The 17,663-nt window shown below is 49.3% G+C and overlaps 1 protein-coding gene across 8 annotated transcripts in view; it reads left to right on the forward strand.

Annotated features, from left to right (window-relative positions):
- NFASC (neurofascin) overlaps positions 1-17,663 on the forward strand; it is an 82,328-nt gene that overhangs the window by 34,030 nt on the left and 30,635 nt on the right. For 4 of the 8 annotated variants that reach the window (XM_059487759.1, XM_059487761.1, XM_059487762.1 and 1 more), the window contains 12 exons: positions 35-178; positions 1,006-1,117; positions 1,206-1,372; positions 2,185-2,332; positions 2,931-3,055; positions 3,883-3,918; positions 4,785-4,886; positions 5,557-5,754; positions 6,723-6,793; positions 7,764-7,986; positions 13,061-13,183; positions 13,944-14,117. In XM_059487759.1, coding sequence (XP_059343742.1) covers positions 35-178; positions 1,006-1,117; positions 1,206-1,372; positions 2,185-2,332; positions 2,931-3,055; positions 3,883-3,918; positions 4,785-4,886; positions 5,557-5,754; positions 6,723-6,793; positions 7,764-7,986; positions 13,061-13,183; positions 13,944-14,117 — 1,623 coding nt within the window. Of the gene's footprint in view, positions 1-34; positions 179-1,005; positions 1,118-1,205; positions 1,373-2,184; positions 2,333-2,930; positions 3,056-3,882; positions 3,919-4,784; positions 4,887-5,556; positions 5,755-6,722; positions 6,794-7,763; positions 7,987-9,499; positions 9,616-10,697; positions 10,903-13,060; positions 13,184-13,943; positions 14,118-17,481; positions 17,497-17,663 lie in introns of those variants that run through there. The other 4 variants (XM_059487758.1, XM_059487760.1, XM_059487765.1 and 1 more) reach the window with 3 other exon arrangements.

Genomic DNA, 17,663 nt, shown 5'->3' on the forward strand with positions numbered 1-17,663 from the left:
GAACGGAATTAAAGGAGCTGTCCTTGTTTTGAAGCGTCTCCCCCCAACCCGAGCCGGGAGGTGGCCGGGGACACCATCGTGTTCCGGGACACGCAGATCGGCAGCAGCGCCGTGTACCAGTGCAACGCGTCCAACGAGCACGGCTACCTGCTGGCCAATGCCTTCGTCAGCGTGCTGGGTGAGTCTGCGGCAAGGGGAGCTCCCAAAACTCAAATTTCCACAGAATCTGAGGTTGGAAAGGACCTTAAAGCTCAGCTCAAATCTCATCTAGAAAGGGTGGATGTGGCTCTTAATGCCAAGGATGGCTTCATAGGTTGGTTTCATAGGTTGGGTCATAGGTTTGTTTTGATGATCGTAAAGGTCTTTTCCAATCTTGCTGGAAACCTTTTCCGACCTTTTCCCAACTGGTTGATTCTGGGATTCATCTAAAATTCCACCCTCTTGGAAGGGCAGGGCATGGAATCTTCCACTGTCCCAGGGGGCTCCAAGCCCTATCCTACCTGGCTTTGGACTTCCAGGAATCCAGGGGCGGCCATGACTTCTCTGGGAATTCCATCCCAGCCACTCCTCACCCTCCCAGCCAGGAATTTCCTCCCAATGTCCCACAAAAACTCTCCTATTTTGGTTTAAAATCATTCCCCTTTATCCAATTACCATATTCCCATGTAAAAGTCACTCTCCCTGGCTTTTCCAAGCCCTCTTTTCCCTGCCAAAGTTTTCCGTGAGTTTTCCCCTTTGCTGCTCTGAGGGAATGCACAAAGGCACCCGGGTTTTGGAGCAAGAATCCATTAGCATGGATTCAAACCAGGCAAAGGCTGGGCAAATCCAGGGATGAAAGTCACAAAACGAGGCTGGAAGGAGAGGTGAGGTGGAATGGAGAAGCTCTACTAGGTTTTGAAAGTGCCAGTAGGAAAAGTGAACCAAAACAACAGGGAAAAGGCTGGAAAAGAGCAGCAGAATCCATTTTTCCTCCTTCTCCATGGCTGGAATTTTGGTGCTTGGCAGATGTTCCCCCCCGGATCTTGGGCCCCCGGAACCAGCTGATCAGGGTGATCCAAAACAACAGGACGCGCCTGGATTGTCCCTTTTTCGGGTCCCCCATCCCCACCCTGCGCTGGTAAGAGCCGGATCCCATCCTGAGGGGTGGGAAAGGGGGGGTTTCCTGCTTTTCCTTCCCTTCCAACAGCACTTTGTGGTGTTGGGAGGTTTAAGGACGGCCAGGGGAACACGCTGGATGGAGGCAACTACAAAGCCTACGAGAACGGGAGCTTGGAGATGTTCATGGCTCGGAAGGAGGACCAGGGACTCTACACCTGTGTGGCCACCAACATCCTGGGGAAAGCTGAGGCCCAGGTCCGCCTGGAGGTCAAAGGTAGGGGCATGGAGGTGCCAAAATCTTGGATCTTCTGGGAGTTGCATCATGAATAACCCTTGAGGTGAAGGGGGGTTGGTTGTGGCTGATCTGATCTTCCAGCAGGTCCAGGCTGGGAGCTTTGAAATGGTGGAGATTCCATTTTAATGTTGAGAAAAGCCAAGGCTGGGGTTGGTGGGAGGGTTTGGGTTGGGTGTCAGGCTGGGAGATGCCACCAGCAACGTCAACACTGACCCCAAGTGTTCCTCAGGGTTAGCTGAGGACAATAAAACATTTTTGGAATTGTTTTTACCCCACTCAGCAAATCTGGCTACTGACTCCAAAAAATGTTTTTTTTTTTAAAAGCTCAGCACAAATTAATGACTTGTTAAATTAATTTATTTGTTCAAAGCTGGACAAACACCCCAGCTGTGCTTGTCCTCCCCTGCTCTCTGTTGAGTCCCTGAGCCAACCCCCACAGTTTTGGGACATGACCCTTTGTGACTTCCTGCAGACCCCACCAGGATCATGAGGGGACCTGAGGAGTTTGGGACATAACCCTTGACCCCGTGAAGACCCCACCAAAGTTGTGAGGGAACCTGAGGGGTCTGGGGTGTGACCCTTTGTTTGTGACCCCGTGCAGACCCTCGCAAAGGTTGTGAGGGAACTTGAGGAGTTTGGGACTTAACCCTTGACCCTGTACAGACCCCACAGCATCACAGGAGGACACAAGAAGCTTGGCAGATTGCCCCTGATTTCATGCAGACCCCACAGGGATCCTGAGGGGTCCTGAGGAGTTTGGAACGTGTCCCTTTGTTTGTGACCCCACGCAGACCCCACCAGGATCGTGAGGGGCCCCGAGGACCAGGTGGTGACGAAGGGCACCATGCTCCGGCTCCACTGCCGCGTCAGGCACGACCCCACGCTGCGGCTCATGGTCAGCTGGCTCAAGGACGATGCCCCCCTGTACCTGGGGAACAGGTCTGTGCCCAAAAACTCCATGGATTTCTCTCCCAGAATTGTTGGGTTTTTAGCAGAACATTCCAGGTGTCCCCAGGGATAAATATTGAGCTCCCACCTAAGCAACATTTGATGTTTTTGACACTTTTAATCTCATTGGCTCCCTCCAGCAATTCCAGCTGATTTATCAGTAAATCCAGACTTTGCTGTGGGTTTTATTCCCGGATATTTCAGGACATCTTGATAAAACCTGGGAGTTCATAACGAGCCACTCCAGAATTAATGTTTCTCTGCTGCGGCTGGCACAGCTCTCATTTCCTTTCTGTACCTGACTCCTGTTTCTTGTGAGGCAAGATCTGATCCCAGGGCACGAGCCCAGGGCTGGCTGTTGTCCTAAAAATGTGATTATTCCCCAGATACGCCCCAGGGCGCGTGATTCCTTAGGAAATGAGCTTTCCCAGAATAACCCAGCACATCCTCAGCTGATGCAACCTCCAGACCAGAGATGCTCTCCTGCTCTGGTTGGGTTTCCAGCTGGATTTTGTCAGGGAGCATCCAGCCTTCAACACTGCTTCCTAAATATGTTGGGGCAGAATTCTGGGACGTTGTTTCTTTGAAGGATGAAGAAGGAAGAGGATGGTCTGATGATCTATGGAGTGACTGAGAAGGACCAGGGCGATTACACGTGTGTGGCCAACACAGAGCTGGACAAGGACTTGGCCAAGGCCTATCTCACCGTGCTGGGTAAAGCCCCCCTGACCCCACAGCTGAGTGCTTGGCTTTGAACAGGACACCCCAACCTCGAGGTCAGGCTGGAAGGGGGATCTGGGCTACAAGATTGTCCCCTGGATGCTCAGGGAGGTGCTAGCAGAGCAGGGGTTCCATTGTCACAGGATTTGCTGCCTCATCCATGATGATGGCACTGAAATGCTGCAAAAAACTTGGGATTTGAGGGCAAAAATTAAACAGGAATTGTGGCACACAGCCCAAAATATCCCCAGGTGTATGCTGAAGATCCATGAGAAAAGTCCCAAATTTGGGGGTGAATTTAGTGGGGTGTTGGGGTGCTGAGGAATGGGATTGGGGCTGAGCCAGCTGCTCCTGGCCCTGTGTCCCCTCTGCGTGTCCCCTTTGTGTGTCCCCTTTACAGCACAGGGAGGGACAAACTTCACCCCATTCCCTATTTGTGCCACTGCAATCTCTGCTTGGCAAACAGGGATTTATCATCCCCTGGCCACCTCAGATTCCCGGGAATGCCACAACCTGCCAGTGCCCCGTCCACAGCTGGAACAGGAATCCCAAATAACCCCAAATAATTCCCCTGGGGTTGATTTATTTCCCCTCCTTTCCCCTAATGGCTCATTAACCCCACACCAAACTGATATTTCCCTTTTGCTGCCAACTATGAGTGTGGGTAATGCATGGAGGTCTCTGGGGGAAGGACATTCCTGCTCTGCTTCCCAAACTGGATCAAACCCCACTGAAATCTGCAACTTTATGTTTGCCAGGTGCTCCTTTGGCCACCCAAGCTTAAACTAACCCGGTTTAACAAGCACTGTCTTACCTTGCAGCCATCCCCGCTAATCGGTTGAGAGATTTACCCAAAGGTAATCGCCACTAATTCCTCACCTTCCTTTTATTTCCCACCTTGGTTTTGGTTTTCCCTCATCAGTAACTCCGATAGAAATGGGTGGCAACTGGAAAAACTGGGGGATGATGCTTCCAGGTTGAAGGAGCTGGAGCTCCAAGCCCTGCCCAAGCTGTCCTTGAAGAAGTTGATGCTTCCAGGTTGTCCTTGAAGGAGCTGGAGCTCCAAGTCCTGCCCAAGCTGTCCTCAAAGCAGCTGATTTTTCCAAGCTCCATCCAAATTGTCCTTAAAAACCCAACCAGATGGGTGGAAAGCTCCTGTTCCACCACATTTTGTGTTTCAAAGTGGTAGTTCTGAGTGCAGGAATCACTTCACCTGTGTTTGAAAATCCTGATGGAAAAAAACCCAGAAATGCATGGAATTCCCTAATTTTTACCTGGAATTTATTCCTGTTGTTGCATGAGCTGGTCCTTGTGATCACATTCAAAGAAAAGGCAGATTTCTATCAAATTTATATTTCCACTAAGGTTTTGTGTCCTTTTTCTGCTGTTCATTTGCATTTCTCTGTGTAAGGTCACAAATCCCCCTAAACCAGCACACGGTGCTTTCCCCACCATTTTTTTGGGGAGAAGGCAGGATTTTTCCTGGGAAAGGAAGATTTTTCCAGGGAAATGAAGATTTTCCCTGGGAAAGGCAAGATTTCCAGCCAAGACACTGTCAGAAATGACCACATTTATATTTTAAAAATCACTCCAGTCCCCTAAAGAGCTGCAGGATGTGGATTGTGCCCTGGAGGGCGTCCTGCCCACGGGGCTGGGAGAGGTGATGGGAACTGGGACTCGCTCCTGGGACAATTCCAGCCTCCCATTTATCCCATTCCAACAGCACGACCTGACCAGCCCCGGGACTTGGAGCTGACGGATCTGGCTGAGAGGAGCGTGCGGCTGACGTGGATCCCTGGCGATGACAACAACAGCCCCATCACAGGTCTGTCCCCAAAATCCCTGTGATGGAAAATCCCTTCCCATCCAAACCCTTCATTTCAGAACCCAGGAAATTCCTCTGGCTGCCCTGGCGTCCCAAGACCCCTGTGCCTTTGATCTTGACCCATGGAAATAATTCCCAACCTTCTGTGCAGATTTACAAGCCACAAAAGTTTAAGTAGAATGATAGTAAATTTATCACAGGGTGAAAAATAGATTTTTGACGTTTATAGAATGGGGGCTCAGGGTCCCAAGATGGAGGAATTTGGGTGTGCCTTGTCCTTTTTCCTTCTTTTTCCTAGCCTCCATCTTCTGGGTGATGTTGGCACTTTTAGATTGGTTTGGAATAGAAACTCACTGTCTAACATAGGTGATAGGTATTGGGAAGTTATGGTAAATAACACATTATTTACCATAACTTTGTACTAAAAACAGGTAGTTTTTAGTATAAAAAGATAACACCACCTCTGAGGTAGAGTGGTGTTATCTCCTGACCTCATCAGGCCAGGAGAAAGAATTTTATAGATAAGAAACCATAAACAGCCTTGAGAATGAGAACTGAGGAGTTCTCCTTCAACCTCCAGGTTGGGAAAAGAGACTTTGTAACACATCTCAGGGTCACTCTGACCAGCAGAGATTCCAAGACTTCACCCACCTCTCCCTGCTCTTCCCAGGCTACATCGTGCAGTTCGAGGAGGATCGCTTCCAGCCCGGAGTGTGGCACGACCACTCCAGGTACCCTGGGAGTGTCAACTCGGTCGTGCTGAGCCTGTCGCCGTACGTGAATTACCAATTCCGGGTGATCGCCGTCAACGACGTGGGCAGCAGTGTGCCCAGCGCGCCCTCCGAGCGCTACCAGACCAACGGGGCACGTGAGTTTTGCCCAGGGTTTGTTTTTTTTTGGGGCCTTGGAATCCACCCCTCTCCATGGAGGCTCCTCCCTCCATGCCAGGAATAGATTGGCAAGGGCAGCGTGGGGAATTTTCCGTGTGGAATTCTCGAGCATGAGGGTGGTGTCCTTCCGGGGCAGCAAAACGCAGAGGTTTATGCAAAAGTCAGTCATTTGTTCTAGAAAAACGTGGCTTTTATTCTTTTCCCTAAAAGGAAGATTCCTAAAGGAATCTTTCCAGTCCTTTCAGACTACAGGAAACTTGGAAATCTGTAGGAAAATCAGACTCGAGTGCAAATACTGTTAATTATTGGCTGCTGTTAAAGTTGGTTGATGCTGTGGGGGTGGCGAGGCCCTGGATCCCTGGAAGCATCCAAGGCCAGGTTTGATGGGGCTTGGAGCAGCCTGGGATAGGGAAAGGTGGAACTGGGTGATTTTAAGATCCCTTCCCACCCAAATTCCACAACAAAAGACCAAAACAACCTCCAATCCACAACCAAGATTTGAGTTTGTCTGCCAGGTGCTTTGTCAGAGAATATTTGGGAAAATTCCACATGAGGAATTCATGGGAATCTCAGCAGTCCTGCTGCATTTCTCCTTTTACCCATTCCAGGGCGATTTTTGGAGGATCTGCTGGCATCTAGTGTTGGCTCCCAACACTGCCCGCCATGATTCAGGCTCAGAGTGACAAACTCTGCTCCCTCCACAATGGTTCCCTTTCAAAGATTTAGGACATTTAGGGGACAAAAAAGAGGCTCCTAAATAAATGGCCTGGTTTTTCCAGAGGACTGAGAGTCTCGTGTCCCATTAACCTGAATGGGAACTTCTGGAAAAATCAGGCCATTAACTTCTGCCTTGGAAGGACTTTTGGCTTGCAGGTTTTTAACACCTCAGTGGTTGTTTTTTTGATGTTAAAAAATTCATTGTTTTGGTTTTCAATGTGAATTTCAGGTCCTGAAATAAATCCAACAGGAGTTCAAGGGGCAGGGACCCAAAAAAACAACATGGAGATAACGTGGACCGTGAGTTCTCCTTGGATGCCTTTTGGGATGGAGTTGTGGGATGAGGGGGAATGGGTTCAGAAGGCGGGGATAGGTGGGGTATTGGGAATAAATCCTTCACTGGGAGGGTGGGCAGAGGCTGGGATGGAATTCCCAGAAAATCCACGGCTGTCCCATCCCTGGAAGTGTCCCAGGCCAGGCTGGAGCAACCTGGGATCATGGAAAGTGTCCCTGCTTATGGGGGTGGAATGCAAAGGGATTTCAGGTCCCTCCCAACCCAAACCACTCCAGGATTCCATGAAATGAAACACAAGAGGTACAAGAAAAGCTATTTTTAGTGCTGTGATAAAAAGAATAATTTAAAAAATTGAAGATAAAATAATTCAAAGACATGGCATCCGAAGATGCCAGATTCCAGACTCGGCTTCCCAAGGATGAAGTCAAGTCCTTGAGCAGCTCAGAGGATTTACGGGGCCGCTCCTGCTTTGCTCCCTGCACCAGCAGGTGTCAGCCACAAATCAGGGATGGGCCGTGGGGAGGGCTGGAATGGCAGCGGGAACAGAGGCTGGAATAGGGGGATAGTAAATATGGAATATATGTTGTGTAATTCGATATTATGCACATATTTGATTCATTTTATATAATATATAGATAAGGAATATGGGCTAGTGGAATTGTCCCTGCCCATGGAAGGGGCTTGGAATTTAAATCCCTTTCAACCCAAAGCGTTCCAGGAATAAAATCTTGGATTTTTGTGAATAAAATTTCCTGGTCCTGCCATGGCTCTGGAGGGCAAGAACTCGTTCTGCCTCTCCTTGGGAGCAAAACCTCAAACCTCACCCTCCTTTGGAATTTGCTGATGGAGCTTGGAATACAACCGCACTGCTGAGCAGAGCTTTGAGATGAGATATCCTTGGCAGAAAAATTATATTTTTTTTAAATTTGTTTTTCCTCCTTCTCACTTTCCCTTCTCTGTTTTGCCCCACTGAAGCCTCTGAACGCAACTCAGGCTTACGGGCCCAACCTCAGGTACATCGTGCGGTGGCGGCGGCGGGACCCACGCGGGAGCTGGTACAACGAGACCGTGCGGAGCGCGCGGCACGTGGTGTGGAACACGCCCATCTTCGTCCCCTACGAGATCAAGGTGCAGGCTGAGAACGACTTTGGCAGAGCCCCCGAGCCCGACACCTACATTGGATACTCCGGGGAGGATTGTGAGTATTCCATCAGCCGCAGGTGGGATTTTGGGGATGGGCCCATCCGAGGGCAAAGCGTGCCTGAGATGTGGGTGAGGCACTGAGGGATTTGGGACAAAAATCCACTTTTAGTTTGGAGAAGGCTTGGAGGATCTGGACTGTGGAAGGTGTCCCTATCCATGACCTCCTGGGCTGTGGAAATCTTCCTGTCTGTTTCCACCTGGACTATAAAAGATGTCCCTATCCATGGCCACCTGGACTATAAAAGGTGTTCCTGTCCATGGCCACCTGGGCTATGGGAGATGTTCCTCTCTGTGGCCACCTGGGCTATAAAAGGTGTCCCTATCCATGGCTATCTGGGCTATGGGAGGTGTTCCTGTCCATGGCTACCTGGATTATGGGAGATGACCCTGTCTGTGGCCACCTGGGCTATGGGAAGTGTCCCTGTCCGAGGCCACCTGGACTGTGGGAGATGTTCCTCTATGTGGCCACCTGGGCTATGGAAGTCCCCCTGGCTGTGGGACTTCAAGATTTTTCAAGAAGGAAGGTGGATGAGGCAGGAGATTCCAGGTTTGAAGACAAGAGGCACAAACAATGCACAAAAACTGGAAGTAAAGCTGGAATTCTAGGATAAACCAGGTGACCATCCATGACCCCAGGTTCGAAGCCAAGGGGCACAAACAGAGCATGCAAATTGGAAGTAAAGCTGGAATTTTGGGATTGGGATGGCTCAGACAACACCTCCTCCAGCTGGGCATCTCCCAGAGGAGACAAGGCAAGGAAAATGGGGCTAAAAACTGGGAATCAGGGGAAGACAAAGCACTGGAAGCAAACTGGGCCCAGTTCAGGGGTTGTTACTGGGAAAGATCCATTTTCTATGCCCTCCCAGGGTTTTTTTAAAATTTCTTCTGGAAATTCCTGCAATAACTTGGAGGTTTGGGAGGATCTGGGTGAGCCTCCAAGCGTGTGTGTGTTGTATGGAGGCAAAGCAGGGAGATCAAAACTTCTGCCTTTGTTTGATGGGTGGGATGGGTTAAAACTCCCAAAAATCCACAAAAACTTTCCCAAAACCAGTCAAATCCAAGCTGCTTCGCTCCAGGTCTCTCCACACAGCAGAAGCTGTAGAAAGGAGGTAAAATCCCAACTTGATCAACAGCAAATTGACCAAATTCTGATTAAAAATATGGAAATGAGGTTTTTCTGGATCTTTGGGATCCAGCTTTGGGACAGGTGAGGAAGGAGAGGGTTGGATGTGCTGGAATCCCTCACTTGGAGAGGCAGGTGAGCCAGAGCCTTCCCTGCAGCAGGAATTTCCCCTTTTAGCTGGGTCAGGAATGTTCTCCTGATGGCTGGAGCTGTGAAATCGGATTTACTTTCTTCTTACGGAAGAGGTGAAGCCATTGTGGGGATTCTGCTAGCCCTATTTGCGATGGGAAAAGCACAGCAGGGGGTGTCCAGCTGTCCATCTGTCCGGGCTCCAGGGTCATCCCAGGTTCCTAATGGCCACTCTGCTTTGTCCCTGCCCACCCAGATCCCAAGGCTGCGCCCACGGATGTCAGGATCAGAGTGTTAAACAGCACTGCCATAGCTCTGACCTGGACTCGGGTGCACCTGGACACCATCCAGGGACAGCTCAGGGAGTACCGAGTGAGCAAATCCCAAACTCCCCAGTCCCAAATCCCCACCCAGCACTGACCATTAACACAGCTAAACCTCCCAAAATTCCCAGCTGGCTCCCAGGGCATGGAGCTGCTGGGTGTGGGGATGACAGAAAACTTCCTTTGGTCACCAGGAGCCTTTGGGTTTGGGGCAGCATCGAGGATTTGCTCTTTGGGGTGTCAGGATGGGGTCGGGGATGTCTCCTGTTGCTTCCTCTGGGTTTGCTGCAGGATTTGGGATGCTCCAAGGAAACAGGGAGGGGTTGGGATGGTCTTGGCCATGGAGCAAAGGGACTCTGAGGGAGTGACCCCAGCCAGGTCAGGTTTTGTGTCATCCCCAAAGTACTGACAGCATTTTTTACTGATCAACAACCCCTGCAAAGCCTAAACCTGCAGTCAGGACTAACAGAGCTAAAGCCAGCGTGGATCTGTGTTTTTCCAGGTCTTTCCAGGTTTATATTTAATATTTATCAGTCTATCCAGACTTATATCTAATATTTAATTTTACTGCTGATGCACAAAGAATGGAACCATTCAAACCAAGCCAAACCCTGAGCAGGGCCCTTCCCTGGGTGTCAAAACATTCCCAAAATTTCACATTTGGCAAAGAATCTCAGCATTCCCTGCCCGATCATCTGCTGGCTCCACTTTTCCTGATTCTGAGGGATTTTCTGAATGGATTGTTGTTTCTGCATGAAATAGGATTTACAGTCAGGAGCCTGAATGGGAGATTTCCCAAATTCAGGCTTTTATTTGTGCCTGGGTGTGTCCCACCTTTCCTTGTCCATCACAAGTAGAAAGGGAGAACCACTCGGATTTTAATATTTGGGAATGAGGAGCAGCTTTAGTCTGAGCTCAGTGGTTTTGCTCCATGTTTTGGGAAGATCTTAACCCCCTGCTCAGCCTCTTCCTTGGATAACATCCAGATTTTTCCTCATGGAGCTTCACTAATTCCTCTAAAAACTCCCACCTTAAAGACAAAATTCTGCTTTTTAACATCTAAAAACCCCCAAAACCCCTTTATTAAAGGGGGGGAACAAAAGCTTCACCTGGCCTGCCTATTTCTTGAAGGCCTATTTCTGGAGAGACAGCAGCTTGCTGAAGAACCTGTGGGTCTCCAAAAAACGGCAGTTTGTGAGTTTTCCTGGAGACCGCAACCGGGGCATCGTGTCCCGGCTGTTCCCTTACAGCAACTACAAGCTGGAGATGGTGGTCACCAACGGCCGGGGGGACGGGCCCCGCAGCGAAATGAAGGAATTCCGCACCCCTGAAGGAGGTATGTTCCCACAGGGAATTCTTTGGGATCCGTCTGAGGAGGGATTTTAGCTGAGCATCACTTGGCGCTGTCACCATCGGTGGCATCGTTGAAGCCACAGCTGGAGTTGGCTCCTGAATCCGTTCAGCATTCCCAAAAATCCCTCAGTTAGGGGGTCTGGACACCTCAGCCAAGAAGATTTTGGGCTGAACAAGAGAAAATTTTGCAAAACCCTTTCCTAGGCACAGCTCAGTGCCCTTGATTCACTGCCTGATCTGTAAATGTCCCTGAGCTGCAGTTTGGGGATGTGGCAGTGGTTGGATCTTGTCACTATAGGACATGAAGGAACACAAGCTCACACTGCTGTTCTCAAGGTGAAAGAAAAGGGAAGTTTATTTTCTGACTCCAACATTTATAGTTTTCCAAAAGTGACAGTGGATTGGAGGGTGACAGTGCCACCTCTCCAATGACACTGGACAAACCAACAGTGCATTGACTTTCTCCTCCTCCATAAAGGAATGCAAAACAATGAGTTATTTAAAGAAAGTGTGTGAGGAAGCTCACTACAAGAATGTCAACATCAGAAGGCTTAGAAAATCTTAAAAAACCAGGGTGACAGGATCCATCCTGGAAAAGGCAGGAAAACCTTCCCAGGACCTTCAGGAATCACTGCCAGGCTTTTAAGGCAAGAGCACCTCGTTCTTGTGTCAAGGATGAACTCAAGGGTTTAATTTTGTGCCTGGCACAGGAGCTATTTTTAGACACGCCGATAATTCCGAGTTGGAGCTGCAATTCCAACGGCTGGAAGTGACTTTTCCTACAGCACAGGAGGGAATTCAGGCACAGAAGGTCACAAAAATGCAAGAAAAGATTTGCAAGTCTTGTCTCAAAATATTTTGGGGTCTCCCCTTTTCTCTTCCTTTCAGCGCCGTCTCTTCCTTCACAATTGCTTGGGAAAATCCCAATTTTTTAAGGATTTTCTGTGGATAATTGAGGTTGTTTCAGACGAAAAGGTTCAATTCCTGAAGATTTTGCAGGCAGGGGCATTGTAACTTTATTTCTGGGGGATTTGGGGTGGCTTTGGACATTTGGGGTGATGATAAGGACATGAGGGTGGCATTAATTAATAATTACAGATTTTACTGTTATCAAGGGGAAAATGCAGATTTTATTTTTCCTACACCACCAAGCCCTTTTATCAACTCAAACTGACATTGAGGAGGCTGAAGGATATCCTGAACAACTAAAAATAGATCCCTCGACTCTCCCATCTCTCTTCCCCCAATTAAGACACCGCAATTAGGAGGAAATCAGGAGAATAATTTAACTCCAGGCTGGATAATTCTTTCCTTCCTTCAGCAGTTAAAGCAGCGATTTAACAAGCATTCCTTAGGGTGAGGAGCAGTGGGAAGCAGAGATTTCTGGAATTGTGCTTCCCAGCGATTTTTTGGGATAAGAGATGCCACTTTTGGAGATTCTAAGAGAGGAATCTTTGGGATGAAAACCTTGGGATGGGAGGGAGGGGTGTAAGGAAGGTTGGGAAATTTGTTTCCAGCAGGCAGAAATGGGGCTGGAATTAAGAGAAATTTTTTGAATACTTACTGTTCTTCTAAGAGAGAAATCTGTGGGATGGAAAATTTGGGATTGGCGGGGGGATGTAAGGAAGGTCAGGAAATTTCGGTCCAAGTGGAGCTGGAGTTAGAGAAGTTTTTGGGATACTTTTTGTGCTTCTGAGAGAAATCTTTGGGATGGGTAGGGGATGTAAGGAAGGTCAGGAAATTTGGGTTCAAGAGGAGAAGTAGAGCTGGAGTTCAGAAAAGTTTCTGGGATACTTTTTGTGTCTCTAAGGGAGAAATTTTTGGGATTAAAATTTTCCAACCTTCAGATGGAATGGGGGTGTAAGGAAGGCTGGGAAGTTTGGGTCCAACAGGAGCAGCAGGGTTGGAGCTGCATTCCTGTGGCCTCGCTGGAGAATCCCATGGGAATTTTTTGGCCAAAAACCTCAGCTGGCTCCTGATTTTTGGGATAAATCCTTGTGTGATCCATTCAGGGTGTGTCTGTGTGGAGATTTTGGAGTGGCCAGGGCATGGCCGGGCCCATGGCGGGCGCAGCAGCACCAGGTTCGTTACCCCGTGTGTGTTTTCTCCTCTCTCCCCTCTCCTCCCCGCTCCCCTCCAAGTGCCCAGCGCCCCCAGGTACCTGCGGATCCGACAGCCCAACCTGGAAATCATCAACCTGGAGTGGGATCACCCTGAGCACCCCAACGGCATCATCACGGGATACACCCTCCAATACACACCCTGTACGTCCCGCGTCTTCCTCCCGCGGATAAATCAGGAAATCCTTCCCTTCCTGCTTTGTGCCAGATCCACGAGGAACTGGAGACTTCCATGGTGGGACAAACTGGTGTTGGGAAGGGTCCTGGCCATCTGTAGAGGGGGTGGTGGGTGCTCAGTTCACCAGACTAAATTTTTGAAAGGAAAATGGTTTTATCACAGATTTAGGAAGATTTTAGGTGCAGCCTGAGGCATTTTTGTGCTCACCCAACACAAATTGGTTGAGGTGATACCCAGAGCCTGAAGGACCCTGAGCCTTCACTGCCTACCTGAGTGTCCCCAAGTGTCCCAAACTGGGAGTGTTTAACAGCTCTGAGCCCCACAGAATCTCTCCAGAGTGGGGGGACAAGTTGGAGACATCTCCACTCAATCAAGGAGAGGGTGAGTGCTCAGCAGCTCCCCAGACTCAGTTTTTGAGGGAAAATCAGCTGGATCTTGAATTTAGGAGGATTTTAGGTGCAGACAGAGTCATTTTGGTGCTCATCCAAACAAGATTTAAGTGATACCCCAGAGCCTGGGGCAATAGAGAGCACCTGAAGGTCCCCCCCCAGTAGGTCCCCAAGCCAGGGTGTCACCAACTGCCCCAACCTGGCCATGTTCAAGAGCAGCGACAGCTCTGAGCCCCTCAGAGTCCCCACAGTGACCTCACAGACCACCTGAGGGGTGAGGGATGAACTGGACACCCCAAAATTCCTGAGTCCAGCCTGCTCTGCCTTCCCTCTGCAGTTAACGGGTCCCGCATGGGCAGGACAGTGGTGGAGAACCTGTCCCCCAACCAGACGAGGTTCACCCTGCAGAGGTCAGACCCCATCTCCCGCTACCGCTTCAGGCTCCGCGCCCGCACCCAGGTGGGAGAGGGAGAGATCCTGATGGAGGATTCGCCGGCGCTGCTGGATGAAGGTAAGGGCAGCACTCGGCTTGGCCGAGGGGACAGGGATGTGTCAAACCCAAAAAATGGCATCGTGGCAGGATGTGACAAACACTAAAAGTGGCATCGTGGCAGGATGTGACAAATGCCAAAAATGTTATCATGACAGGCCATGGAATAGCCAAAACATGGCATTGTGGCAGGATGTAGCAAACCCAAAAATGGCACCATGATGGACCATGGAACAGCCCAAAAATGGCATCGTGGTAGGATGTGACAAACACCAAAAATGTTATCATGACAGGCCATGGAACAGCCAAAAAGTGGCACCATGACAGGATGTGGCAAACCCCAAAAATGTTATTGTGGCAAGAAATGGAACAGCTCAAAAAATGGCACTGTGGCAGGATGTGGCAAACACCAAAAATATCATCATGGCAGGTCATGAAAAAGCCCAAAAACGGCCCTGTGGCAGGATGTGGCAACCCCAAAATGGCATAAAGACAGGCCTTGACAAATCTCAAAAATATCGTCATGATGGGCTGTGGAATAGCCAAAAAATGGCATCATGACAGGATGTAGCAAACCCCAAAAACAACATTGTGACAGGCCCTGGTGAACCCAAAAATGGCATCACAACGGGCCATGGAACAGCCCAAAAATGGAATCAGAGAATCCCAAAAACCAGGAGTGCAGGACAGTGATGGCCACTGAGGTTTTCTTGCAGAGGTGGAAGTGGCCAAACGCTGAAGTGACCTGGGGACTGTCCCAAGGGAGGGACATTCCTTGTGTGCCCTGGAACAGGAGAATTTGTAGAATTTTTTTTTTTTTACCAAAAGAGGGCAGGGTGAGATGGGATTCAGGAAGGAATTCCTCATTCAGAGTATTTGGAAGTGCTGGCACAGAGAGGTTGTGGATGCTCCTGCATCCCTGGAAGTGTCCAAGGTCAGCTTGGAGCTTCACGGGATGGTAGAAATGTCCCTGGATGGGACTGGATGAGATTTGAGGTCCTTTCCAACCCAAATCAATCCGTGATTTTGGGATCTCTCTCTCCTTGCGCTGAGGGTGAAGCTCTGATTTGCTCCTCTGTGTTTCTCTGCGAGCTCAACAGGGGCAGTGTTGGGGGATTTTTGAGTGCAGGGACCTCAGTGCCACGTCCCTGTCACCCCATGGGTATCACCTGAAGAGCCCCAATCTCAGCTCCATAATCAGATAAAATTCTCAGTATCCCCTCCCTGTCTCCCCATGGGTGTCACCTGACCCTAAAAGCCTCCAGAGCCCCAATCTCAGCCCCATAATCAGATAAAATTCCTGGCGCCACCTCCCTGTCACCCTACAGGTGTCACCCAACCCTAAAAGCCTCCAAAGCCTCAATTTCAGCCCCATAATAAAATAAAATTCCTGGCGCCACCTCCCTGTCACCCCATGGGTGTCACCCAACCCTAAAAGCCTCCAAAGCCTCAATCTCAGCCCCATAATAAAATAAAATTCCTGGTGCCACCTCCCTGTCACCCCATGGGTGTCACCTGACCCTAAAAGCCTCCAGAGCCCCAGTCTCAGCCCCATAATCAGATAAAATTCCCCTTGTGGAACATCCATCAAATTTAAGTGGAAGTTCTGGAGCCCTGAGGGAATCAAGGGCGGCTCTCTCCCCTCTTTAGGCTCGGCTGACAGAGCTGGGATTTGGTTAGAGCTGGGATTTAATGGGGTTTTCTCTCCTTCCCTCCATCCCCCATCCCAGCTAATGGCTCTGAGTGGGGAAAGTGATTCCTGCCCAGATCCGGTGGGAATAAAACCATTCCCGACCCCCCTGGGGTGGGATCTGGTAAAATTTATTGGATGAGGGGAGAAAACAGCCAAGGAAAGCATGAGAGGGGCCTGGAAATGCTTTAAAAGAGATTGGAGAGTTCAGGGGTTGGATTGAAGCTGAAAATTGAATATTTTTAGCTGGTTCACACTCAAATTTTGGACACTGATAATAGCGAGATAACAGTCGTGGTGTATACATTTTATTGATTTGGGTCAATTTTATGTATTGGAAGTATCAGGTGGTGCCCAAACCTGCTGGACAAGACAAGAAAACTCCTCTTTGGGGTTTGGGGTGAGGATGTGGCAAAAGGACAAAATTTTGCTGTCAAAACACAAAAATTTATAACATTTGAGTAATTTACTCCCATATCACAGAAATTCGCACTCCAAACACAAGGTAAAGCACAAAATAGGTGAGTTTTTCTCACTTTGGTGGGACTTCCTGCCAAGCTGAGGGAAAGACGAGGCTGGAATTTAAGGAAAATAAGCAGATTAAGGAAATTAAACCCATTTGCGTGCTCCAAGGAGGTTTCCTGCTCACCACACTCCTCCAATCACAGAATTTAAATCAGGTGGGATGAGCAAGGAAAAACCGATGCAAAATTCAAAATTCAGTGTCAAAACCAGTTTAAAACCCTGGTGAAGTTCAAAATTCAGTGTCAAAATCGGGTTTTGTTGGTATTAGACCTAAATACCCACTTAAGTACTCAGCTTAACACCACCATTGTCACCTTGATGCCACTGTTGTCACCTCAGTGCCACCTCTGCCCTCTCTTGGGTGTTTAACCTGGATCCTGGCGTGGTTTATCCCAGATTCCCTGGCGTGGTTTATCGCTGATCCCTGGTTTATCCTTGATTCCCAGTTTATCCTGGATTCTCTGACATGATTTATCCCTGAATCCTGGTTAATCTCAGATTTCCTGATTCCTGGTTTATCCCTGATTCCCTGGCATGATTCATCCCTCATTCCTGATTTACTCCAGATTCCCTGGCGTGGTTTATCCCTGATTCCTGGTTTATCCTCAATTCCTGGTTTATCCCTGATTCCCTGGCATGGTTTATCCTTGATTCCCTGATTCCTGGTTTATCCCTGATTCCCTGGTGTGGTTTATCCCTCATTCCTGGTTTATTGCCAATCCTGGTTTATCCCTGATTCCTGGTTTATCCCTGATACCCTGGTGTAGTTTATCCCTGATTCCTGTTTTTTTCCAGATTCCCTGGCATGGTTTATCCCTGATTCCTGGTTTATCCCAGATTCGCTGGCATGGTTTATCCCAGATTCGCTGGCATGGTTTATCCCTGATTCTCTGGCATGGTTTATCCTTGATTCCTGATTTCTCCCTGATTCCCTGGTGTGGTTTATCCCTGATTCCTGGTTTATCCCAGATTCCTGGATTCCAGAGCCTGCCTCACGTTGGATTTAATCCCATTTTCCCCCTCTCTCTCCGCTCTCCGATGACTCCGAGTGTCCTGGCGGCGCGTTGGGGTTGTTTGATAAATTCCTGTGTTTTTCTCTTCCCTCTTTCTCTCCGTTTTCCCGTTTTTCCCCCTTTCTCTCTCTCTCTATCCCTGGCGCTGCCTCCGAAGCCACGCCAAGCCCAGGTACCGTACCCGGAGGTAACCGGCATGGGGGCAACGGAGCTTGCCAATTAAGCTGCCAATTAAGCCGAGAAGTTCGTTAAAACCCTTCCAATGGCCACGCCAAGTGGGCATTTCAATCCTTCCAGGCACAAAGGGCACCAGGGCGGCTCCACAGCGGGGCAGGCGGA

Source organism: Ammospiza nelsoni, chromosome 23, assembly GCF_027579445.1.
Source record: "Ammospiza nelsoni isolate bAmmNel1 chromosome 23, bAmmNel1.pri, whole genome shotgun sequence".
In the NCBI taxonomy this organism is placed as follows: Eukaryota; Metazoa; Chordata; class Aves; order Passeriformes; family Passerellidae; genus Ammospiza; species Ammospiza nelsoni.